We start from the raw sequence: 26,225 nt of genomic DNA, 5'->3' as shown, positions 1-26,225 counted from the left end.
TCCTCTCATTGATCCATGTTGCATTGTTCTGGTTGCAATAAGTACAGTTCATTATGATCATAAGATCATACGGTAATCTTTACCACACAAACGTGAGAAAGTGAAGCAGAAATGTATGTTTTACTTTCAACAATTTATGTATTATTTACTTTCATAAGTAGACAAAACTTCCCAACTCCAGTAAATACCAGTTAGGCCTCTAAACTCAGAGTTAGCATCATGGACATATAACCTGAAGCCCCACAAAACAGCGTTAACTAATGTGATGATAGCACTCAGTCTTAAGGTAAGTCTGCGATGTTACTGATTAGCTCAGCATGCTAATAACTGTAGAGCTGAACATACGCTTTAATCTATAACTTGCACTCTTCAGAATGTGCCACAGCTGTTCTCTACTCTCACTTTGGGATAAAACATTTTACATCGTGTAATAAAAACAAACACAATGAACTCCAGCATTTAATGAAATAAAACCACTAAAGTGAAGTTAAGCAAGAGAGAATAAAAACACAAAGAGCTTTTTATAAACCTTTTTTTTTAATTAGTGTTAAGCATTTAATTTCCAAAAAGAATGATTCAATTCCATTGATGAGACAGTTTTACAGTGATTGGGCTCCACAAAGAGTATATGACATGCAATTAAGGAACAAGTAGCATAAGAACTCATATTTTACATTCTTAACCTCTGCACCCTGAAATGATTTCACCCTGAATTAAAACGAAAGACCCTTTTGATTCAAATGTAGGAACAATCCATTCCCATTCCTTTTTCAGTTGTTTATCCCTCATGAATCATTTCCAATGTTTATTATAGTCCATCTCTATTCCAGACCCTCCACATGGGGTCTCCAGCTGCTTCAGCAGACAGTGAAGAGAACGAGTGCAGCGAACAGAACAAGGTCACATCATCAGCAAACCTGTGAATATCGCCAATTGCGTTGGTTGGCACAAATGGCCAAACTAAAGGGACGGATGCCAGGTATTGAACCCCGCGCACTGAGGTGCTACATTTTTCACCTCTCATACCTTTCAACTTTACCGTTTAGAGGGCTGGAAGATAGTAAAAAAAATACAGGTAGTTGAAAGTGGTGACTCGTAGATGCCATAACCATTGTTAGTGTAACATTTCAACGTATTCAAGTGCAAATGCCAAAAAGACTGGAATGTATTTAAAAGGTTTCTCTTCACAGTAACAGTTGTGCTAACAAGAGCTCATCCAAATCTCATCTTTCACTGGAGGGAACGTAAACGTGGTGATAAGACGAGATTCACTGGCAGGATTCAGCAGGGCAGTTACAATAATATCTATAAGTGTACGTGAAAAATGTTACAAAAAAGACAAATGTTATGACATCATTACAGTGTTCAGTGTTAAACAGTCCAGCCTTGTTTGGAGGAACGATAACGTTTAAAGGAAAGTTTTTCTTCTTCTCTCGATCTCTCAATCGCTCATTGCATTTCATAGTTATATCTAAGAAGTAAACATGTGGCATGTCTTTCGCACGCTGACAAAATAAATGACTTTGTGTTGGTATAATAATCATGAGAAATATCACCAAACCTGTTGGACAATCTTTGCTTTTTTGGGGGGAAGGATGAACTGGGACTTTGATTGGCAGTTTCTCAGTTCTCTGAATGTGTCTGGGCTCCTGACAACAGCAGATGCTTTGATAATCCAGTTTTTCAGTTGCAATGTATTTAGCTTGAGTTTCCCCTAAAACCATCCTCATCAATGGAGCTCAGACGTTTTAGACAAACACCAGTCAGGACTTGATGTAGCTGTTCAATGTGTTTGAGGCCTTTCATGTCCAGATCTACACTCTCATTCACCCATATCTACTTATGTTAGGAAAATATACAGTTCATATATTCCATGTGAAACCATCCTTATAGTTTACAACCCAACTACTCCTTTCTTTTACACTATTGTCTATTAAACCAAGGATTTATCTTTAAGTGCAAAGCAACAGCCGCTCTTAAAACAACATGCGCTCCACAAACACACTTTTACACAACGACGTGACTCATGCAACCAGAGTGAATAAAAACAGCACTCCACACCAGGACGAGCGACAGATGAGTTACCACTAACCTCCCGTACCGAGGACGTAGTAATAGCCCTTTTCAAAGACAGTTCACATGCTGTGACGCCTCGAAACGAGTTCCGGTGCGAGACTATTTTACATACAGAGGATGTATGGCTGTAGTTTCCATGAAGGGCCCGTGAATTAAGACTCGTCCAGGATTTATGTCCCCTCTCTCCGATCCACCAGGAGATACACGGCTTGAATAAACTTAATTCACGTGCTATAGGTGAAATAAATCAAATGAATCAAGGTGATTCTCCTCACTCATCTCACTTTCTGCACTGCAACCATCTTAAGCTTTGCGGCTGACGCATCACTGCAACATGGTGGTTGGTTTATAATGAAGAGCAAAGCTCTCTGCAGATTGCTCTCTTATAGAGAGACATGAGAGTTGGAATGAAGTAATACACATTGAAATCTAAATGCAGTTTTTAGACCTAGTTTATTTTAGTTACAGTATCTGTTTTGTTTTTTGTTTTTTGTTTTTTCAATTGCACTTCCCCCAATTTCTTTTTAAAAGCCTTCAAGCCTTCAGATAACTCAGAGTTGAGGTCGTAAGGCATGTTTTGCGCCCAACAGACATCAATCAAACTGTGACTTTGACGCTCAATGTCAGTTTTACATTTGAAAACTTAATGCAAAGCTTTTCTAAAGATTGAACACCTAACAAAGGAAGAGAACTTAGTCTGCAGACGGACATCTTTCAGTATTTTGTCACATGTTTAGCTACAACTACTTCAAACTGGGACACAACTGGAGTTCTTTGCAGGTGACGCTCACAGATGATCTTTGTATTTTAGCTGCAGAACAAAGCTCCAGTGCGATCACGGCCTTCAGCTTCACCAAACTTCCACTCAGACAACAAAGAACATCGCACACTAAACAAGCCCATCGCACAGCCGATCTTTCTGGATCATATGCACAGATTCTGTTGCCTGGAGATTCATACAGAAACAGGAAATTGTCTTTTTCTTTTGCCTTTTGGTGTATTCTCTTCTCTACCCAACATTTGCATGCTCAACATTTGAAAGGAATGTGTTAAGTATATTTCTTTTAAGACGTGGCACGACGTGGAGCCGCCCTAGCTTCAAAAATAGTTCAAAGACACATTTACGAAGTATAAACCAGGACAATATGAATCAACGACATGGTCTCACATCACAGACGTAGAAAGACACACACATATAAACACACACACGTACATGTAGTACACTGAGACAGTTAGAACAATGGCTTCTTACTTTACATATGTTTTCTTTGTGTATACATTAGTATACATGTTTAAAGGTACAAGAATGGTGAGGGTTTAGATAGAGATCTTGTTTCTAATTCTTTTACAGAAAACAAACATGAGACTTTCAATGTTGAAATATTCTTTTTTTTATCATTTTAAGTAATTATTGCGATCTAAACGACATGACTTTGTCTAGTGAAAAGTCCTATCTGAGCTAGAAAATGAAAAGAAAAATGTTTTTATAGTGCTTATGATAACTTCCTCATTAATCTTAGTCTAAAGTTATTTTAAGTTACTAACTCATGGAACAATGTATTAATCACACCGTCACATAACTAACCACTGAAAAGCCACCAGATCATTTAGGAATAACCCTCATGCTTTGTTTTATCGATAAATGTCTATATAATTAGGTAGTTTCACTAAATAGAGATTGTTTCCATTTACAGTACATCTACTTAAATGCTTTATGACAAATCACTCTGATATTCTGTTGGATTAAAGACGCAGGATGCAGAGCAGACTCAGCTCTCTGTGAGCTCAGGCTCAGTCTACAGTGAAATTATCTAGTTTTATTCAACCATGGAATACTTGTAATGAACTAGGAGAGTATCATGTTAGTCTAGTGGATGTCTTTGGGATGCATGCACACACTGAACAGGCTGCTGCGTTTCTCCTGCACGTACAATTAAAACCAGAGTCGGCATGCACGTCTGTGTTTCGGCGGTGACAAAAGAAATAGCACGGTCTCACCAGTATTTCTTTGGTCTCAATGTTGATGAACTTCGATCAGGATAAACTCACACATTACAAGATGAGGGGAAAGATTAGCTCAGCAAGAATGTGAATGAAATCCTAAGTTTGATTGCGTTTAAATAAATCATCGGCAGCACATTCACAAAAGGTAATAATAGAAAGTAAGTAAGTAAAAAGAAAACAGACATTGCCTGGCATTTGCATTCAAGTGTGAAGAAGAACAAACTTAAATAAGACATGGATAAATAGTTTGAATTAAGAGACACTTGATAGCAATCAGTTAGAACCCACTTTCAATCAATCATAGATAATATGACAGGATATAACACATATAAGTACCGGCTACCCCCTGTTCCCCAGTGGTCAATGCTTTGATTGTCTATGGGGACCACTCCACCTAAAATCAAGATGACGTTGAGCTTTGTGTAAATATCTCTGGATAAAACATCAGTTCTATTTTTTTAAATGGGATTCAAACAAGATAAAAAGAGTCTTGTTTGCTTGAATGGATGATAACTTGAGCTAATGAATATCTATTAAAAAATCCTTGTGATTGGAAATCCACATATTGACATGAGTTCTTGACGCGTTCAAGATCTTAAATTGGACTTTTCTTGCATGATGGCAGTCTAACTGGCTGACAGGCTTAGAAAGTCTTTTGTAAACTAGGCGTTAAGGTAGGAGGGAAATAGAATGTTTTCTTCAGCAAACAGTTCTTCGGAGGCTCGTAGCCTTGTAGGTAACAGTGAATTATGTTTTTAAATAGTTGTGTGGACTATTAGGCTATAACAACGTTTTGTTTGAGCAATAGCCTCTGAAAACCCCAAAATACGCCAACCAGCCAACTTTATATCAAATACGTTATTTAAGAAGTGCCCGATGTTGTGTCTTGTAACGTGTGCCTACATGCTACCAACACCTGTTCACCTGTTTGACTCAAAATAAAACCCTCATTTACAATTCCTCTGCTAGAGGAGATGGTATGAAGGCACATGTCCTAAAAACTCAAATGCTGATTCATTTCAATATAAAGACCCACACAAGGTTCATAAAAGTAGAAAACACCCACTGAAGTAAACACAACATGCTCCATCTACTGGAAAACATGGTGGCAGTGCCATTTGAAAAACCACAGAAGCATGAGGACAGAACTGTCCGCTGTCCTTCTTTAAAGGAATACTGTTCTCCATTGGTCACCATTGCCTGTCAACAGATGATGGCCAACCAATCAAAATGTCTGATCTCAATAGGTGTAAAAATAGCAACAAGAAAAGGACAAAAGACATACTAATCGTAAGAAATGTGCTAAGTGGCAGTTGAAAGGTTGTACGGCAATTGTGGCAAATAAAAGAGGGAAGAATGACGCAATCGTCGAGGAGTAGAAAAGAACAAAGTAAACGATTTCTAGAAAGGCAGTGTGTAGCCTCTAACAGCTTGGCAAGAACCCCCCTCCCGAATCCGTTTCCACTTCTACATGCCCCAAATCTACACTCAAAACCTGCCTGCTTACAAATACCCAAACCAACACTTAAAGTTCAGTCGACCCTCTTCACCCGAAGATCCCCACCTCCCGAGCCCAGGCCAGACTGGACCCTGAATGTAGGGTTCGTTTGATTTGTTGTTTTGTTTTTTTACTTCTTGAACATGTCCTGGAGAGGTCCGGGCAGAAACTTGAGGACAGTGTCGAGGATGCTCTCCTCTTCCTCTTCGTCGTCGTCTCCGCAGCCCCGCGGGATCGCCTTCTTTGGGCGTGTCAGTGACCCCTCACAAGCCTGCTCCATGGCTGCTTTCTCCTCCGCCTCCTTCTCCTCCTTCTTCTTCAGCCCATACTGAACAGAGGTGGTGTGGACGAAGAGAAAATCAGGGTGAATGAGAAGAAGAAAAATTTAAGGGGATAGTTTAGCAGTTAGCTTATCAGCTGTTCTAATGAAACTTTGCTATCAAGAGTTTTTTAAGAGAATGTAACAAATTCAATAGAGTTACAGTGTCACAGAATAACCTGAATACTGTTTCAAGGGCTTCTTACCAAGAAAATAATGAAATTCTTAGGGGAAACACTAGATTCCTGTAAGATTTTGCCTTGAAAATGTTGTAAAGATCTGTAATACTGCATGTATGCAAACACGCATGGTGACTGTTACAAGCGTGAGTAGAACAATACAAGTAATTCTAATGAATGTCGTTATAATAGCAATAGTTCTGCTCAGGGAGCTTGAAACGTCGACCATAATAACACAAAGCTTCTGCAAAGTTAAGTCTAAACGTGTGTTTATAGTCAGGTACTGTCAAAAATGCTCTTGGACTTTGTTGGTCCACAGTGTTGTGCCTGTTTTAAAGCCTTAGTCAAACCAGAGGAGACTTTCCTACCTTGTCCCTGATGGTCTGTCGTACTTTTTCCCTCTCTGCTTCCATGCGGGTGTGCTTGGCCTTCCTCTCATCCTCCTGCTGCCTCAGCGCCTCCTGCCGCTCCTCCTCCTTCTTGGATGCATCCGGGTCCTTCTCCTCCTCCCCACCCAGCATCTTACCCATATCTTTGGTGGCCCCTGAACATAAAACAGATACAGATATCAGTGTTACTGTTTTACTGACTTTTCCACCTTGACAATCATTGCTGGGGGAAAAACTAAATACCTGCTACTTTTTTGTCATTAAACAGTTGCAGTTGCTGCTGCACACATAAAACTAAATTCAATAACAATGGACCACATGTACGCTGACACCCACGTCTGTCATAGTCAACTATGAAAACCCTGCGCGTTAGCAGTTTTGAGGATTATGAGACAATGGGGTTCCCCAAAGATCCTCGTCTTGGAAACAAAATGGAGGAAGAAAAGCCAGCTGGAAAAACTTCAAGGAACCACTGAGACAGAGGAAGACACATTCTTCCATCTGGTGTCCATCTGTCCACCCTAACTTTGAATGTAGCTGAATTATTGAGCAGAGATTAACATACCTGGTATTGTTTTGTATTCAGACAGCTGACTTTCAGAGTTTCTGGTCATAGTACATGGCTGGTACATCGAAAAACAAAAGTAAAAGTATTTTTCTGCACACAGGAGACGGGGTGTGGGGTTATCTGGACGAGCGATAAAATAACGAGTCAATTCATTGATTTGTTGATTGACAGAAAACTAACCACCGCATTTTTTGTAAGCAAGTCTTAGAAACAATGACACACATTATCTGGATGCTGCCTTTAAAATGTGACAATTTGATTTTTTTTTGCAAATTGTAAATTGAATATATTTGGCTTTTGGACTCTTGGTCAGAAAAAAACCAAGAAGAAGAAGAAGATGTAACTCTGGACTCTGGACAACTCTGACATGTTGTAGATTAGTTGATTGATTCATAGACATTTTATCTGATGGAACTGATGCCTTGCACAAAGGCATCAGTTCCATCTGCACTTTCTCTGCCTCCGCTCCTAAAACGGGCTCACCTCTTCATCTGTGACAGAAGCTGCTTTCTAGACGTGAAAGCGACTCCCTCTGCCTATCGATATTGCTGCGGTTACCTCTGTCTGATCGATAGTAAATACAGGACCACCTGAGCGTGTATGAATTATGGATCATCCAGCAGAGAGAAAACTTCATCTGGGTATTGATCTTCCTCTCAGGAGCTGGGGAGAGGAGAGCCCGGCTGTTGGCCTGCTTTGCCATCTAGCGTCTTTCTTTAGCAGAGTTTAAAGATTAAACGTGTTTCACCACTGAGGAGATTATTTGAGGAAAGGAAAGGCTATGAACAATAGAGAGCTGTGTGCTTTCTACCAAATATTAGGATACATATCTTAATAAAGAAATATGGTTGTGTAGCTTCTTGATATTATTTATATTTAGCACATAAGCAGCAAACAATAAACTATCTGGTAGAAGACGGTCAGACTATGTCTTCATATCATTTGCGAGCCAAGCTAGTGGCTGACGGATGGTAATGTTGATATGTTGGTTTTAAACTTGGGGTGAAACACCTCAAATAATCAAATGTGGTGCAGACAATCATCCCCAGTGGTCCTGTCGATGGAAGTGCAACCAGAAGGTTACACTTTTTGCTTACACAATGTTTTAATTCATGACACCGCTGAAACTAAGAACCATATTCAGCCGATGAAGGTAATCCTGTCTTTGCATGCCCACTCTGCATGTTAACATTTTTTAAATGTATTCAACTGTATCCCTATTCATTTGGGTTACACTACCTGATTAATCATACAATAATTGATTAAATAATCGAGAAAGAGCTATCAATCTGTCAATCCTTTCCGTGATGGTCTGACGGTCTTGTGGTGATCTGGTTGATCTGGTGTTTTAGTTCTGGTTCTCCGCTCACTGCAGTGTGGAGGCTTTGGTTTGGGAACAGGACTAAAAGTTACTTCTGAGAGCTGAGGAAGGTGAATAAACATTAATGGTTGAGTCATCGCTATTGATTACTAACCCTATCAACCCTCTCAGATATATTTTGGTCATTTAACGTTATGTGGCAATAAAAACCTGACGTACTGCATCTTTAAGTACACAGGAGCCAAAAGAACATTTCTGAAGGAGTAAATTACTCAGAAGAAATGTGGCTTCAGGGACTGTGTGGCTCCCTCTCGGGTTTGTGAACCCAGGGGTGGCCAGCCTTCTGCTATGAAGCAGACTCATACTGCGGCTCTAATTGCCCTGCAGCGCTGTGTGGTGAAAGAAACCTGAAGATGAGAAATTAGCACTCAGCTGGTGGGAGTGAGGTAGTAAAATGATCCCCAGGCCTCTCAGGAGACAAGGCTTAAGGTCAGACCATCCGCTGTGTACGCGTCGTTGTGTTGAAACACTCAGACACACAGCATATGTACTGGAACTGCGTGTGTGTGTGAGCATAAACTGTTTGTTATAGATTGATAGTTTGATGCAAACAATGAAAACATACACCGGTTGCTGTTATCTGTATTTAAAATGAATGAATGAACAGATAAAAATAAGTAATGTCATTGATACACAAGTGATCCATAATGAATGTTGGTACAAAATGTCATGATAATCGACCTGATAGTTGTTGAAACACATTATAAACATTGACATCCCTCGAGCTGTACCACAAGCAAAACAGAGATTGACATGCACAGTCTGGCAGCAGAGATCTTAAAGGCCTTTCACACCTTCTTTGTTTCTTTCTTTGCTTCAGACTTTTCCATTTGATCCAAACCAAAATCACAGGTGTGACGACGCAACCTTGGTCTGACCAAGTTTGACCATCATCTGATAGGTGCTCTCTGTGCAGATTAAACTGAACGGTGGTTCTGTTGGTTTCTAGCGTGTTAGTGTTGGTTTGGCCTTTCGGACAAGGTACAGGAAGTCCTGGCACGCTATTGTCAGAACCGGAAAAAGGAAAAAGAACACAACAAACAAAATGAGCTGCGGTAGCACGAGGAGCGGAGCAGATCAAAGGTTTAAACTACATTTGGTCCGACGACTTTATAAAGAGACAGTTGGAGAAAAGTCACAAACGTTGCAAGATGAAACCATGGTTCGGACTTTCAGGTGTGAAAAGGTATTGAGTCAGCGTATGCCAACTGGACGAGCGAGACCTCCTGACCATGCAGGGATGCTGGTACACCAGAGAACAAGCTGAAGATAGTAAATGAAATGGGAAAGTAATTATCACTCCATTCTCCAGAGAGGTAAAGCGTTTTCTCTTTGACCTGTCAGTGTCGTTACCCTTTACATATTCCCTCACTCAATCATCCATCCCCCTCCTCCATCCTTCACTTCTGTCCTCTACCGTTCCTGTTCCCTCACCCTCGGTTTTAGTTTCCTTTTCCTCTGTTAAAGTGATATTTTAAGACACAAATGTGATTGTTTTATCCACTTTCCGTCATTCATGTACTTGTTTTCTGTTTTATCTCTTCTCCTTTTTCCTTCTTTTCAAACAGAATTTCTTTCCAGCGTTCAATTCTGTCACCACACAGCCATCACTGTAACATCCCTGTAGTTAGGATAGGTCTATCCTTCTTCTTTCCTGTCCTTTTCTTCCCGTTTATCTCCCTCCACCACCTCTGCCTCCTCTAACAGTCCATTAGAGGCCAGTTCACACATCCACTGCAGAAAAAGGTGGGCAATCCGGGGCAAAGTGCTCAAACGGCCCCGGTCCTCTTATTGTGCATTCAATCGCTCATTACTTCACTCAATCTTTCCACGGGCCGGGACTCTGTGCTACAGGGGCTTTAAAGCACAAAATCTCTGAATTTAAAGAGCTTGTAGGTTACAGCGCGGCGCCTTGAACAGTCGCCCAAAGAAACAAACAGAGAGAGCCCTGTGGATATGATGGGACTGATTTAGTGGATTTGAAGCTGATTGGATGGAGAAATATTAGCAGTGAGTCAAACGTTTGGTTTACATCCAGTCACAGCTGCTTAGAATCAAAAGAACCTCAAAAGAGGCTGAAACTGAAACCTAATTGTAGACGTCTGTGTTACCTCTCTGGGAACCATCACCTTATCGTGGTGGAGAGGTTTGTGTGTCCCTACGAACCTGAGAGCTGTGTTGTCTGGAGCCTAGTGCTCCAGGTAGGGTCTCCCAAGGCAAATTGGTCTCAGTCGAGGGGCCAGACTAAGAATGGTTCAAAACGACTTCATGAAAAAAAGGGAAAGGAAAAAAGAGACCCTGCCCGGAGGAAGCCCAGGGCCCCCATCTGGAGCCAGGCCCAGAGGGAGGGCCCGACAGCGAGCGCCTGGTGGCCGTGGCTGTGGTTTGCCACAGAGCTCAGTCGGGGTGGGGATACTCACAAGTCCCCAGCTGAGCACCGCTACGTTGGAGTTTACCCCGGTGGACGAGAGGGTCCAAACCGCAGTTCGGAGTATTTGACCTTCTGACCCTGAATGGAGCCCTGCAGGGGGCTCCAGTAGGGGACTCCATAGTCTTGCTGGGAGACTTCAACGCACGTGGGAAACGATGGAGACACCTGGAGAGGCGTGATTGGGAGGAAGGGCCTCCCTGATCTGAACCCGAACGGTCGTTTGTTGTTGGACTTCTGTGCTAGTCATGGAATGGCCATAACAAACACCATGTTTGAACATAAGGATGCTCATAAGTGCACGTGGTACCAGAGCACCCTAGGCCAAAGGTCAATGATCGATTTTGTGATCATATCATCTGATCTGAGGCGGCATGTTATGGACACATAACAGGGGTTTTAAAAATGTAGCTAATTTACATAATGGATGACCCCCATCTCCATATTACGCTCTCATAAGTCACATGAGCGCCTGAACTAGACCTGCCACATCCATCGGCTGTTTGGGAGGCAGGGCGGCCTGGTGATTATTACTTTGAGATAAAATCCCAAACCCACATGTTCTGCTGAAGTGCTCTTGAGCACCATAACCTGTTCGGTTCTGTGTAGAGTCTCTGGACAAGTAATCAACCTGCTTCCTGTTATTGCACCTTCCACGTCTACTCGTCATCATTCCACCTGCACAGGAAATGAAATAGTGAGCTCGAGCTGCCGGGTCAGGACCAGATCACTCAGATCTTTAGAGATTATCTCAACATTATCTTTTATATGAGCTTCTTTATGAGAGAAGGCGAGACGTTCACCTGTTTGATATCCTGCCAGGAAGTACATATTGGGGACAGAATAAATGTTTTCATGGCATCTTTCTGTGGACAAGGCCTGTCGTCGCATATAGTCACCTACGCCAATACCCACATAACAAAACATCTCTCATCCTGTATATGCTCAATCTTATAGATAGATAGATAGATAGATAGATAGATAGATAGATAGATAGATAGATAGATAGATAGATAGATAGATAGATAGATAGATAGATAGATAGATAGATAGATAGATAGATATATACTTCATTCATCTCAAGGGAAATGTAGGCATCCAGTAGCTTAAAAGACATTATACATTATACATTTATTAACATTACACCCCCCCCCCTCCATTAAAAAGTAAGTACAAATAAAATTTAAAATAAGCGATAAAGGCTGTACATTATAAATACAAATGTAAAAATACAGACCGTTACAAATAAATACAAATGTTGGAATCACTGAGAGGAGTTGTATAGTCCTTTGGCCAGGGGGACAAAAGAGTTATTGAGCCTGTCTGTGGAGCAGGACAGGGACAGCAGTCTGCCGCTGAACAAGCTCCTCTGCCGGTGAATGTCCTGTGCAGAGGGTGGTGGGCGTTGTCCAGGATGGATGACAGTTTATCAAGGGTCCTTCTCTCTGCTACTGTCACCAGGGAGTCCAACTCTGTGCCCACTACAGAGCCAGCCCTCCTCACCAGTCTGTGCCGCCCAGCGTCCCTCTTCTTGCTGCTTCCTCCCCAACACACCACAGCATAGAAGAGAGCGCTGGCCACCACAGACTGGTAGAACATCAACAGTAGTTTTTTGCAAATGTTTTGCAAATTTTGAAGGACCCCAGCCTTCTCAGGAAGTACAGACGACTCTGCTCTTTCTTATGAAGAGTGTCCATATTTTCCGTCCAGTCCAGCTTGTCGTCCAGCTGCAGGCCCAGATATTTGTAGGACCTGACCACCTCCACGTCGACCCCCTCGATGGACACAGGTTGCAGGTGTGGCCTGATCCTTCGGAAATCCACCACCATCTCCTTGGTCTTGGAGGTGTTCAGCTGCAGATGGTTCGATTTGGACCACCTCACAAATTCCTCCACCAGACTCCTGTACTCCCCCTCTTGTCCATTCCTGACACAGCCGACGATCACAGTGTCATCTGAGTATTTCTGCATGTGGCAGAGCTCAGAGTTGTGGGATGTAGGAAGAGTAGAAATGAGAGAAGAAACATATGCTCAGGTGTATTTAACATATAAAAGAGTCTCCTCAGGTCGGCTCTATTCTATAATCAATATGCTTCTTGTCTGCCAGAACTTCTGTCCGGTATAAATATTTTTATCTGCCATTCAAACTGTGTTAGCTCCAAATACAGAAAGAAAGTCTCAGTCCACAAACAAAATAACTGATCTGTGATCATTGAAACCATCTGCAGGAAATTACCTAAAACACTCTGAAGGACCTTCCACATGTTGTGCTCGTTGGGGATCATGAATGTTTGCAACAAAATTCCAATCTAACATAGTTTAGTTTTGATGATACCTGTTCCATGGATCCACCTCGCTGTCCCGGACTGATTAAGCGGACACAACGTGGAAACTCAAATGACTCGGATTTCTAATTAAATAACCAGTAAATACAATCTGTGCCCCGCAGCTGAAATCTATACCTCAATCTGGACCAATGAAATTTTTCTGGAGGTGTCCAACAACTAATGACATTAGTGATGCCTTGGGTGTGTGTGTGTGTGTGTGTGTGTGTGTGTGTGTGTGTGTCCAGTTAAATTAGATAAGTTTCGGTGCAGCTAAATTGGATGGAGTGGATGTGTTTGTGAGCACATTTATTGTGGAGTATGTGTGTGTTCCTGTTTGCGTAAAAAAGGTTATTTAAAATTAATACATAAAATATTTTGGCCGGTACTAAATCATTTTTGTTGGGTCATTTCTATGCATGAAAAACACTGCAGGGTTGTTGACAGATTGATGTCCTGACACGCCCACCTAAACACCGCGCTCCCATTGGCTGCAGGACACTTCATCTCAAAATGGTCTTGTTCCCTCCGAGACCAAAACCACGACTGAAACCTCATCTGTTTGAGTGTGTATATATATTCATGGATGGCCAGCTGGGTCCCAATGAAATAAATGCCAGTGTGTTCCGGGAGAAAAGGTCAAGGCACTAGACAGCACCTCTACAGGAGGTAAATTACAACATTTCAATCTGGGATGGATGGAGAGAGGGGGGAATAGAAGGATAGATGAAGGGGTAAACTGGTATACTATAATGTGCAAAGAAGGAGGGATGGAGGGAGAGAAAGAGAGAAAATAGTGGGTAGGTTGTTCTTGAAAATGAATGGTAGCTATGGGACAAAGGGATGCAAGATTAGAGCAATATTTCAAATTAAGAGAGAAAGAAAAAATACTAACAATCCAATCTGCACATATCACAACAGGAAAGACAAAAAGATGGATGGAAGGAGTGAGTGGAGAAAGATGGAGGAGAGAAAATTGCAACAAGCCCATGGGAGAGAAGGCTGAGTGAAAGGGGAATTGCCCCATCTCATCTCTACATCAAGCTCAGAGGAAGAGAAAGAGGAACGGATGGATGAAGAAGAGATGAAGGGATGGAGTGAGCTCAGCCAAATGGTGTTCGGACTGAACGTGATAAAAATGTTGTGTCCTTTTATTTGTGCAAATTTGAGGGCCGGAGTACAGATGTGTTTCCAAACCGGGACCTAAAAGATTCTCTCTTGCTGTCTCTGATTACGTCAATCACCAAGTCCAAGTGTGTCAAGTAGGTACAAAATAGGATTACAAAGAAACTTTCGGCCATTTTACCTGAAACTTGGTGACAGGGTGAAGCATGGGACAAGGAAGAAGCCATTCAATTCTGATCCGAATCACGATGCAGATTTGTCACTTTGGTTAACACTGAGAGATCTGTGCCCTCCGAGTGCCAACTCTAGTTCATACTGGGTTCTAAAGATGATTATGTGCTGAAGTGTTTATGCTACGTTAGCTTACTTCTCGACCCTGAACATTCACATTCACAGGTCCATTTCTATAGGTCGGGAACATCACCAATGGGTTCCATTTCCACTCATTTGCACTATGTGAACAAAGGAGCAGCTCCCTTAGTGGCTCAATAGTGATTGAAACCACAAATCCATAAAATAACCGACCCATGGAAATGCATAAATTAAACTTTAAAAAAAGAGAGCAGATCCAAAAGGGGCTCAGGGACAATCAGGCCCAATACAAAACAGCTCAGAGGATAATTAGACCCGATCCAGAACGTGGTCAATATGAACAAATCTTTAAAAAGGGAACGGCAACGCCCAGACCCAATTAGTCTGTATATAATTTGGCCCCAGCCCGACTCTCTTGAAAGAGAGGAAGAAGAAATGAGGTAAAGGAGGAGAACATGTAAGAGAGATGTAGGTGCGTAAAGACAGCAAGGGAATAAAGCATGAAAGAATCGATGGAATGAAAACCGAGAGGAAGAAATGAGAAAGGGGGGATGTGAGGTGGGCGAGGGAGGGGATGTGTAGAAATAAAGGCTGAGCTATAAAGGAATAAATCTCATTTCATTCTGGCTGGTGGTCACTGAGCTGATGAAAGTAGATGAGAGGGTTGATTTAAGGAGACATTGACCTCTGGCCCCTGAGGGCCCCGTACTTACAGGAACATCACATAGACTGTTTTATGTTGCTCTTACTGAATGAGTCAAACCTCGGCCAATGTTCAAATCACCTGAGGTGTAAATGAGAACCTATGAAATATTTGGCAAAAAGGTATCACATTATCCTGATGATTAATCCATCCTGAAATACAGTTAAACATCAATACTTATTACAGGAATTATAGGATTTCTGTCATATGTCAGGGTCTTCATGCTTTGGCTATTCTAAGAACTAGTTTTATAAATAAATGTTGACATCTTTACCCATTCTAAAACAAAACTAACCAGAAAACAAGGGTCTGCCAAGGCCACGTACGCATCTGAAAGTGTTGTTTCTGCATCCATACAGTGAAAGGTGATGGTGTCCTACATCAACACTTTGATTGTTGCCTATTTTGTCATCAAGATTTAATGTTATAGAAAAATCTGTAGGCTGTATACGTGTCTGTTAAGTCCCTATCTATCAAACAAAAGTCCCTGCATTTGCAGTATAACGAACTGGCAACTTTAAGACTATAACTCTAACTATTGCAGAGGTTTGAGCTAAATGCTAAAAACAATCTTAGTATGCTAACATTTCTGTTGATTGCACTAAACACTAAACATTATTCGAGGCTAGGTTTTGCACATATTTGTTCATAAATAAAGCTTTTACTTTCACCTTTGACCTGTTGATGGTGTTTGGACAATAGTCTTTAAGATTTGATGACATTTCATCCAAAAGTTAAGCAGTTTGATGATCTCCATGGCTCAACTGCCAACATGCAACTCTGCACAGAAAAACTTTCAAATGATGTTTAATATTTGCTGACAGATTTTTCTTTCTTTTAGTTGGAACCAACAGAAGAACACAGCGTTACTGAGATAAAGTTCCAAACCATCTCAAGAGGAATTCACTGATGGCAACATGTGAAACTGCCAACGCATTGAAAGATTAAGATGCATATAGAGAAATGAGCTACAGTTGAGTACTTACCACCTAAAGCTTGCTTCATTACAAAATCCATGGTTACTGCTGATTCGTGTGGTTGTTCTTCTCAAAACCAAAGAGAACTGAGCATGTAGCCACCAGACTGATGGATCTCTGGGCGTCTTGATCCTTTTCACGTTCCCCTTCTTCTGTTGTGATAATGGACGTCTTCAGTGACTCTCTTCTGGACCTGAGAGAGGAGAAATGAATAGGCAAATAACCCCTGGAACCTTATTTTTAAAGATATATTAATTAAGAAAGTGTTGGGTTTACATTTACAATCTCCTATAAATGAATAGAGACACTAAATACATCGATAGATCGGTATTGGACGGATCGAGACAGCAGGTCACGCTGATGTTAAGACAAAAGATGATGTGATCTTCTCAACGCTCTGTACCCTAAGACAGGAATCCCATTCTTAGAAGCATGTTGATCAATACTGAGGCCATTTGCTCCAAGTCCCCTTATCTGTAACTCAATACAATGGATCAGTCATCTTCTATCGCTGACTACTCATAAATATTTCATGGTAAAAACGATATATGACACACATGCATGCAGATTGAGAAAATCATTTTATATCCAGACATACTTCTGTATGTCAAAACACAGACTTGCACGGTAATGTAATGGAAATAACAAAAGATAGTCACATCCATATTTTCTCATTAATATTTCATAAACTATCAGGATCCACTCAGTTTCAGAAGCTCCATCCCAGCTGGTGATACACTCGCTGTGTGTGTCATTATGTCACCCCAATGGACTGAAAATAAAAAAAACTAATTTGAAAATGATTTTTAGTGCAGAGTGATTTTTATTGTACAACCCATGTTAATATTGGAGACTGCCTTCAAGGAGTTGAGGTCTGCCTACAAATGAGAAAAAAATGAGTCTTAAAAGTCACCAAATCTAGTGGAAAAGTTACTAATGTGGCAACACTTTGATCAATTTTTGTCCAATCCAATGCAGTGTCATCCAGCAAGGTGTTGCGATGGCCTATCACATATGTGCAAGTGTACAAACTCATATACAACGTCTACTGAGAAGATGAAATAATGTTTTCTGTAATAAGAGTGATATTTCCTCATAGTATTGTTCACCACTGTGCAGGTCCGACTGCTACCTGAAACAACACGTCACCAAACCAGAGCCCGAGGTGAGAAGCTGGGTGAGGATTCTTCACGTTGCTGCTCTGAAGACTCCCATTGGTCGGTTGCAGGTTGCATGTCTGCCTGCACCCACAGTGCACCCATCACAGCCACCACAGTGCACCCAACACAGTGCACCCACCACAGTGCACCCACCACAGTGCACCCACCACAGCCACCACAGTGCACCCACCACAGTGCACCCACAGTGCACCCACCACAGCCACCACCGTGCACCCACCACAGTTCACCCACAGAGCACCCACCACAGTGCACCCACAACAGCCACCACAGTGCACCCACCACAGTGCACCTACAGTGCACCCACCACAGTGCACCCACATTGCTACCCACCACAGTGCACCAACCACAGTGCACCCACCGCTCAACAACAAGAGTTGCCCTCTGGCCAGGGACAAGAAAAGTGCCATGTCAGGCAGCAACCCACTCGCTTGATTAAAAATTAAACACATGGCGTTTTAGAGGATTTGGATGAAACTTCAGATTAATTTACCTAAATAAAGATTAAACAATGACTATGACAATTTGTTGTTATTTGATAACTGCTCATAAATACTACTAATAATAATACTAATAATACTAATAACACTAAACAATAATAATAATGATATTTAGGGGATGATTATAGTTGCGCCTATTAGGAAATTACTTACACATTTATTACAAATGAAATTACAGCTTCATATTAGATTATATCTACGTGTATTGTGTCCGTATAATCTCCCTGTGGCCCGCTGTATCTAATAGAAAAACTCTTCTCCTGCACCAGTGTCAACCAGGATGAAATCCTCCACATTTATAGCACCTGGCGAACCAGAACACCATTTCCATTTTGAAGCACATCCCTCCTGCTCCTCCTTGCCGAGCGCCCAGTGTCACTTTGCTACGCCAATATTTGCCAGAGCTGAATAGAGCCGGGATGAGATGGGATGGGACGGCAGATTGAGTTGCACAGTTTATTCTGGGAGGCAACAGGGGAGACGAGGCCGAGCGGGACACAAAATCCATTTGTAACTGTGACCGAGTGCTTCAGGGAGTGAAGAGCCTCATTTCCATACTTCCACACACACACACACACACACACACACACACACACACACACACACACACACACACACACACACACACACACACACTCTCACACACACGCAGCTAAGAAGAAAAATAAATAGATAGATTTTTACATAAAGAAAGCTTGTAAAAATGTACAGTATGAAATCTATTTACTGTCATTAACAAACCCAACTTAGTAACACTCCATATTAACAATCATTCGCCTACAAGAAAGTACAAAACATAACTCTAAGCCTGACCGATCAACATTTTAACTTTAACCATTACAAGGGCAGCAAACAAATATTTTTTGCATCGAAATCCCAACAAAATAAAACAATAATTATGTCATTTCCAATGCTCTAAATTCTTACGGAACTGGACAATTTTTACTTTACTATGTATGTCCTATGTTCCTTTAGACCAGGGCTGTCAAACTCATGTTAGTTCAAGTGGACTGGACCAGTAACAGCATGATAACCTGTAAACAACAACTCCACATGTTCCCTTCGTTTTAGTGCAAAAAAGTACAAGTACATTCTGAAGATGTTCAAATTTTCTATCTTTTTACAAAACTTCATGAACAACCTGAAATTTCTTAAGAAGAAAAGTTGCAATTTCAACAATATTATCAGTTTATCATTTACACACATGTGTTACAACTTACTGATCACAACACATTTAGTCACAGGTATCTGGAACAGGACTCTACTTTATGATCAAAACAACTAATTTTTACACTTTGTAAAGTCGTCCCGCGAGCCGGACTGGACCCTCTAGCGGGTCGGTTTTGGTCCCCGGGCCGCATGTTTGACACCCTTGCTTTAGACTATTGTCACCAGGTTTACTGAGCATCTTTGGCACAGTACACATTTAATAATCTTATTTCCTATCTCAAATAATGAATGGAGTTTCCTGTTTGTATGACACTGTGAGCCACCAGGGGTATTTCTGTCTGGCTATTTATTCATCATTTTAAAAATCCATTTTGAAATGTTCATAAGCAACAGTCTCTGTTGGTAATCTCTCCGCTGCTCTGCCGTCTTCACCCTCTACCTGCAACCTCTCCAGCACAACAGAACCACGACGACACAATCTTAGAAAATCCTTCATGTGAGGAAGACGGGAAGAATTCATCACGTATGTTATCGTGTGAAACGGAGGCGCACCGCTCTACCTGCCTCCATTTACATCCTCGAGGCTTGAAAGGCGGCTCGTTATGTAAGAGCTAATCAGTGGGCGGTTGGCGTTGGTGTTGGACTGGAAGCTGAAGCGGCTCTCCAGCATACTGAACTTCTCCATTCTGGTGATAGTGGAGGGGCTTTAAAACCTTACATAACCCTCCCTTTCACACGGGGCCAAATATACCATACAATCACTGATGCCAGCGCCCGAGGGCATCCCCCACCCACCCATCATCTCCCATCCCTCAGCACTCAACCATTTTCCTTCCATCCTCCAGCACCCTTTCTTCTTCTTCTTCTACTTCTCCTTCCTTTTTAATTTCATAATCCAGGCACTGGCAGCGGTGCGTGACGTGGGATAATGTTATCAGGGCTGGGCAGGACGGCGCGCTGATCCTATCCAGTTAATTGGAAGTTGTTTCCGAGTTTCAGGGCCGGAGATGGGGAAGGGAGCGGCTCGCGAAGGCGAACATGAGTCTTGTCAATGTAACATGTTCATGACAGGCGAAAGAAATGTGTTAGAGGGAGAGAAAGAAAGGAAAAGGAAGGCTTTAAATGTGTATTTAAAATGTTTCTTACTGTCAACGAATCAAAACAAAAATCCAAAATGTGCTAGTCTGTCTCTCAACACAGCAGCAGGAATGAGTCTGAAAAACCCGTAAATGAGTTTACAGTTTTACACTTCCGGTTCCTTGAAGTCTGGAAGTCAATGGTTCTGAATGGGTTTTTGGTTAGATACCTGAATAAGGTCCAATCCTTGAACCTCTTTATTGTTTACCCTTTGATTCAGTGCATGGACCTCTGTTAGCTGACACTAAGAAACAAGTGTATGCTGCATTTTTAACAAACTATTTCTTCTGCTCTATTATTGGTATTCAAGCATGGCATGGATTACCAAAGGGGCCTGCAGGCCCAGAGGGGTCACGTCATTCTTTTGACTATTATATTTTATCCTAATTGATATTTTTATTCTAATGTATTTCCTTGCCATGTAATTTTGAATTGCAGCTTGTGACACTAGAAACCTTTAAAGCCTTAAGCCACTTCAGTTAGTTTGAGCAAACTTATATTGTCCCTTGATTTATACATATAACTGAAAATGTTCAACAACAACCGACGAACAAACATGACATATTTATTAAGTGTGTATTTTTGTGATTATTTGTGTACCTGATGGTGATTCAGTGCCTGATAGACCCAGACCAGTAAGATGCCCAGTAAGCTCTGCAAGGAGACTCTCCCCATGACTTCAGGACAAACCAATGGACATGGGAAGAAACCTCGGGAAAGGCAAGAGAGATCCCCCCTTCTTAGACAGCTGTGTGTGTGTGTGTGTGTGTGTGTGTGTGTGTGTGTATGTGTGTGTGTGTGTGTGTGTGTGTGTGTGTGTGTGTGTCTGTGTGTGTGTGTGTGTGAGGATCAGTTTTACACCATAAAAATTAAAATTATTTAGCATCACTTTTCAAGAAGCACATTTTCACCGTCAAACAGTTTTTCGAGACGGATTCATCCTCACAATGATAGAATAAAAACTGCATGTGTGTGTGTGTGTGTGTGTGTGTGTGTGTGTGTGTGTGTGTGTGTGTGTGTGTGTGTGTGTGTGTGTGTGTGTGTGTGTGTGTATGTGCATTAGTATTTATATATATGTGAAGAACATCTTCAGTTTTACACCAGAAAAGAGAAGATATTTTAGTGTCACTTTTCGTGTGTAGTCCCCGGCTGGGACTTCATGGAGCTCTCGGTCTTCTGCCACTGCTGCTCCTTCTCCTGCAGATTCTGCTTTAAGCTTTCTGTGGCTTGAAGGAGAGTTGACTTGTCCTCCTGCCACTCCTGCTCCTCTTCCTCCAGAGTCTTCTTGAGACTTTCTATGGCCTGAAGGAGGGTTATAGGAGGCTCTTGTTTTCTGGGTCTCCTCCAGCAGGGAAGTGTTCTCCTGCTGCCAGAGGAGACGCTCACTTGCCAGCTGATCTTCAACCTTTATCTGAAGAGCAGCCATGAGCATCTCCAGCTGGACAAGATGGGTGCCAGCTGTGCTGTGAGGGAAGACTTCTCCTGCTACTGGAGATGTCCGATCTTCAGCTGGTGCTCAGACTCCTTCAGAGCAGCCATGAGCTGACTACTCTTATGTTTCTCTTCATTCAGTTGAGGTAGACAGGAAGCTCTTGATGTATCTGTTTCTCCTAGAGGGTGGTTCTCTCCTGCTGATAGTTGAGGCGCTCAGTCTCCAGGAGATCTTCTGCCTTTTTCTGGACTGCTTCGATGTTCATGGTCTCCGCTCTCTGGTTGTCTAGCTGGGCTGTGTAAGAATCTTTCCAGTGTCTTCTTAGGTTCCTCCATCCTGCTCAATCCATTCCATCCTGAGTTTGAGCCTTCACAATTACTAGATGGCTCTCCAACTCCAACTCCAAGTTGGTTATAGCCATTGCAAGCAACTGCATTTTATCAATTTCCTCCTGGAGGTTATTTCTCTCTTGCTCGAAGCGGAGCCGCTCAGTCTCGAAGAGGTCTTCTGCCTTTTTCAAGACTGCTCTCTGGTTCTCTAGCTGGGCGTTTTGAGAGGCCTGGGATCTTTCCAGTGTTTTCTTAGCTTCCTGAGTTTGAGCCCTCTCGAATTCAAGATAGCTCTCCAACTCCACGTTTGTTTTTCGCCACTGCAAGCAAACGCCTTTCAGCGCAGAGCTAATTTTGAACGGCCTCTTTCTCGCCCTCCATCTGCTCCGGTTTGACTTGCAGGTCCTTGTTAGAGGAGGTCTGTCACTCAAGATCTTTCTGAGCTGCATGGGCAGATCTTCCCCAGCTGGGATTTCAGATAGTTGGTATTACTGACACGTTTAGTTGTAGCCTCATGCAGCTGGGCTTTCAGTACTTCTCTCTCCGGGCTCCATTTGTTGTCCTCCTTATGTTCTTGGAGCCCATCAAGGAAATTGGCCAGCGAGTCCTCGTGTATTTCAAGGTGGACTCTCCCCTCAGATGTACCGGGGGCGAGCCTCGCCTCGCTGTCCTTCAGTTAACACCTGAATTGCTCTTCCAAGGAACTGAGGTAGAACTTTGTAAGAGGTTCAACCTGTCTGGAATTGAAATCCTTGTCTTCCAGCTTTGTGATTTGCTGGATTTAAGTCTTTTGTTTCTCTTGGAGTCTGCACTTTAAAATCTGTGTCGGGAACAAACTTAGATACCTGTATTTACAGACTCCTAACATGCTAAATGATGTTGCCTTGCATAAATTCTATTCCGTTTGTCTTGATTCCATATGGACCCCCCCCCCGCCACACACACACACACACAAGCTAGCCTTTCACCCTGTGTTTGATGAGCTGAGCCTTGGGATACTCGACTGGACCTGAATGAGTAAATCAATACAGAGAGCTGGATGAATGAACCAAGACAGATCTCTGACAGGAGTTGTTTCCCCAGCAGGTTAGCATGAGTCCACCAGGACACTCTGTCTTCATCTGTCAGCGTACTGTTCCATATGAGATGTATAGGAATACAAAAAGTACGATATCTTTGCCATACTAAAGTCAAAATATCAATTTTATTAAACTCATGTGCGAAAGAATCGCTTTTCGCTGCGGTGCTCCTCACAGGTGTGAACCCAGCTGTGATTATTAGTGCGTTACTTTCTTGTTAAAAGAATATTAAAGACTACAGAAGCCACAGAAACAATCAGAACGGGATCACTCCAAAGACTGATTGCTCTATGAAAAGTATTTTGAAGTAGAACAAATTAATAAAAGAAAATCAAGGAGAAGTTTGATGTCTTGCATTGGGACTGAAAAACACTTGTTTCTGCACAGCTGCTTTACTCTGGTCAATAAATACAGTCTCTCTCTCTCTCACACACACACACACACACACACACACACACACACACAGCAAACAAGCTGGACAAACATTTCTAATGTTGTTTATCCTGAATAAAACACGGCTGTCCGCTCACAAAATAACACATTCATGTTTCAAAAAGTCACCAAACACAGAAAATAAACTTTGGAGACGTCGGAGAATGAATAAATGATGAGCTGCTAACGCCGAGCCTCGCTCTCAGACCTGCCAGGCAGCAACTTCACCGCCCGACGACATTATTTATTCATGTGACTTCCTGATGATAAATGGTTCCCTCAGCACAGACTGGAAGGCAGAGGAGGGCTACATGGGTCCATTTAATTTTTCTTTCTGTGAAAGTGACCGATGTTTAAGGAGCTTCTATGAAATGATGTCGCATTGATGAGGCTAATTTTAACTTGCATATTTCATATTTTAATAATACTTAATATGTTTTATTATAACTCAGACTTCCTGCAGGTTAGAAATGATGACAGATTAGATATTACACCATTTCCTCTCACAGCGTTCTATTTCTGCTTCGGCTCTATATGTGATTCAGTATTTGCTCAGGACCTGTTGAGTCATGACTTTACATTTGGTTGTGGTCAGACTAGATGTTTAAAACTCAATTAAATAGTTGATTATCTGACAAACCCAGATCCTTTTTCTTCAGTTTATTCTTTATGCCTGTCTGTTTTTTGCCTGCTTATTTGTTATTGGTCATTTGGTTATTTCTCTCACTTTTTGTTTTGCCTTTTGGCGCTTTGTTGGTTTGGTAATGCGTCTGCTCTTGCTCTGGACGTGTGGAGGTAGGAGGACTCTCGGGGGTACAGGTGGGAGGATGTTGTGCTCACAAACTTTACATTCTTGAGGGAAAAACTGGATGTTAAAGGTGCTTCTGTGAAGGCATGTATGGAAGCTCATTTTGCAGTTAACTTGTTATCGCAGTAACCTCCGAGTGTTAAGTACGATGGTAATATACAACTATTATATCACAATTAAAGAGTAATTAAAGATGTTATAGTAAGTATATGGAGAATAGAGTTTTTCCGATAGCATTACCAGTATAGGAAATTCCTCTGATACAGACTAAAATTCATCAAATATCTCCTTTTTATAGAATAACTTTATGATTGTGTCTATATTGAGCCATATAATTATTTTCTTAAAGAGATATTCCAACACTTTTATGATACTTTTGGGCGACAGATTGGTCAGTATTGAAGAAGCAAAGTCTGAGGAATCCTGACCATTAAAGCTGGACACTACACTTCCCATAATGCAACTTAAGAGGCCTTTTGTCAGACCCAACCTGTCTGCTAAATGTCGACATCTTTCAAACATGACATTTAACAATTTTAAGTGGCCTAGCAACCCCGATGACATCACTATGACATTATCAGGGTAATTTCTTCAGACATTACGAAGCTGCTCCAGGTCAACAAGACTTTAAACACACAGGTTGAGTCATATTAACCATGACAGGTAAACTCATTTTGGTGTATTAAATGTAAAAATAAAAATGAAAGTACTTTAAAATTACACCTCATTCAATAAAAGTCTTGAAACTAATTGATATGTGTGGTTGAAATTATGGTTTTCTTTCACTTGTTTTTAAAAAATAATGCTTTTTAGGACTCAATAACAAAGTAAATGAGTCATATGTGACGGAGATTTCTAGGCTGGAGAGAGGACACCGGAGGGATCGTCACGTAAAGAGGAAAAGAGAAAGTGATGCAGACGCACAGAGGCAGGTTTTCTGGTTGCAGCTGAAACTCACTGGAGGCAGCGTGTTGAATATTATGTGATTAATGGAGCAATTAGCTGCTACAGTGCAGAGCGTTCACTCAGCCATCTGTTCAGATGACAAACAACGAAATCGATACGGCGCCGAGTCCCGACACTCTGCCGCTGCTCAGGCTGTCAACCATTTAACAAACCATTCAGAGTCACTCTGAGGAGTCCCTGAAACACAACAGAGGGATTCATTTACACAAGCTGAGCCTTCTTCATTATCTCTACCTGTGTTTATCAGGTGTTTCTCATGATCTCTTTATCCTCAACATGCTCCACATTCACTGTGTTTACCTTTGTGCTAATTGTTGGATAATAGCCATATTAGAGTGACATGCAGGTGTCATTTCAACCATTGATTATATTATATATATATATTATTATGTAATTATAGAGGGTGAAGTAAACATAACCTGATTAATAGACCTAGTTTTGTATCTTTTAAATATCTGTGATATTGATTGATTGATTGATTGATTTATTGACCGATCACTTAGATCAGAGGGGGGGGACCTTTTTCCTATAAAGGGCCATTTTATTTTTTACAACATCCTTCGAGGGCTGTACTAATTATTGAACTCATAACCTCAGCAATTGTTTTTAAGACACAGCTCATTCATTTCACTTTTCTTTCATGCTGTGCAAAAAAGCAACTTTTGTATCCTGTATCTTCTGTTTTATCAGAAGTCCTTTATTAGTCCCACAACGGGGAAATGTATCTCGTCACAGCAGAAGAACATATGAAGTAAAAAGGCAGTACACAATAATTAAATAGAATAAAACATAATATAAGTACCAAGTGATATAAATAAAGTGAGTATTGCACATGGCAGTGATAACTGCACAGCAGTGGTGGAACAGTGTGTTCTTGGTGTGGGGGTCTACCTCTCTATCTGTCCATGTTTG

At 41.6% G+C, this 26,225-nt stretch overlaps 1 protein-coding gene across 1 annotated transcript in view; it reads right to left on the bottom strand.

Moving 5' to 3' along the window:
• Nucleotides 1–526: 526 nt before the first annotated feature.
• The window catches only part of cplx2b (complexin 2b), a 42,457-nt gene continuing 16,758 nt past the window's right edge, over nucleotides 527–26,225 (bottom strand). Inside the window, exons 2-4 of the mRNA XM_029441937.1 lie at nucleotides 16,292–16,475; nucleotides 6,445–6,620; nucleotides 527–5,906 (exon numbers count right to left, since the gene is read on the bottom strand). Coding sequence (XP_029297797.1) covers nucleotides 5,709–5,906; nucleotides 6,445–6,620; nucleotides 16,292–16,322 — 405 coding nt within the window. The 5' untranslated portion in view covers nucleotides 16,323–16,475 and the 3' untranslated portion in view covers nucleotides 527–5,708. The remainder of the gene's footprint in view (nucleotides 5,907–6,444; nucleotides 6,621–16,291; nucleotides 16,476–26,225) is intronic.

Source organism: Cottoperca gobio, chromosome 10 (genome assembly GCF_900634415.1).
Source record: "Cottoperca gobio chromosome 10, fCotGob3.1, whole genome shotgun sequence".
Lineage (NCBI taxonomy): Eukaryota > Metazoa > Chordata > Actinopteri > Perciformes > Bovichtidae > Cottoperca > Cottoperca gobio.
The sequence above is the reverse complement of the archived record's forward strand: the minus strand, read 5'-3'. Positions and strand labels throughout refer to the sequence as shown.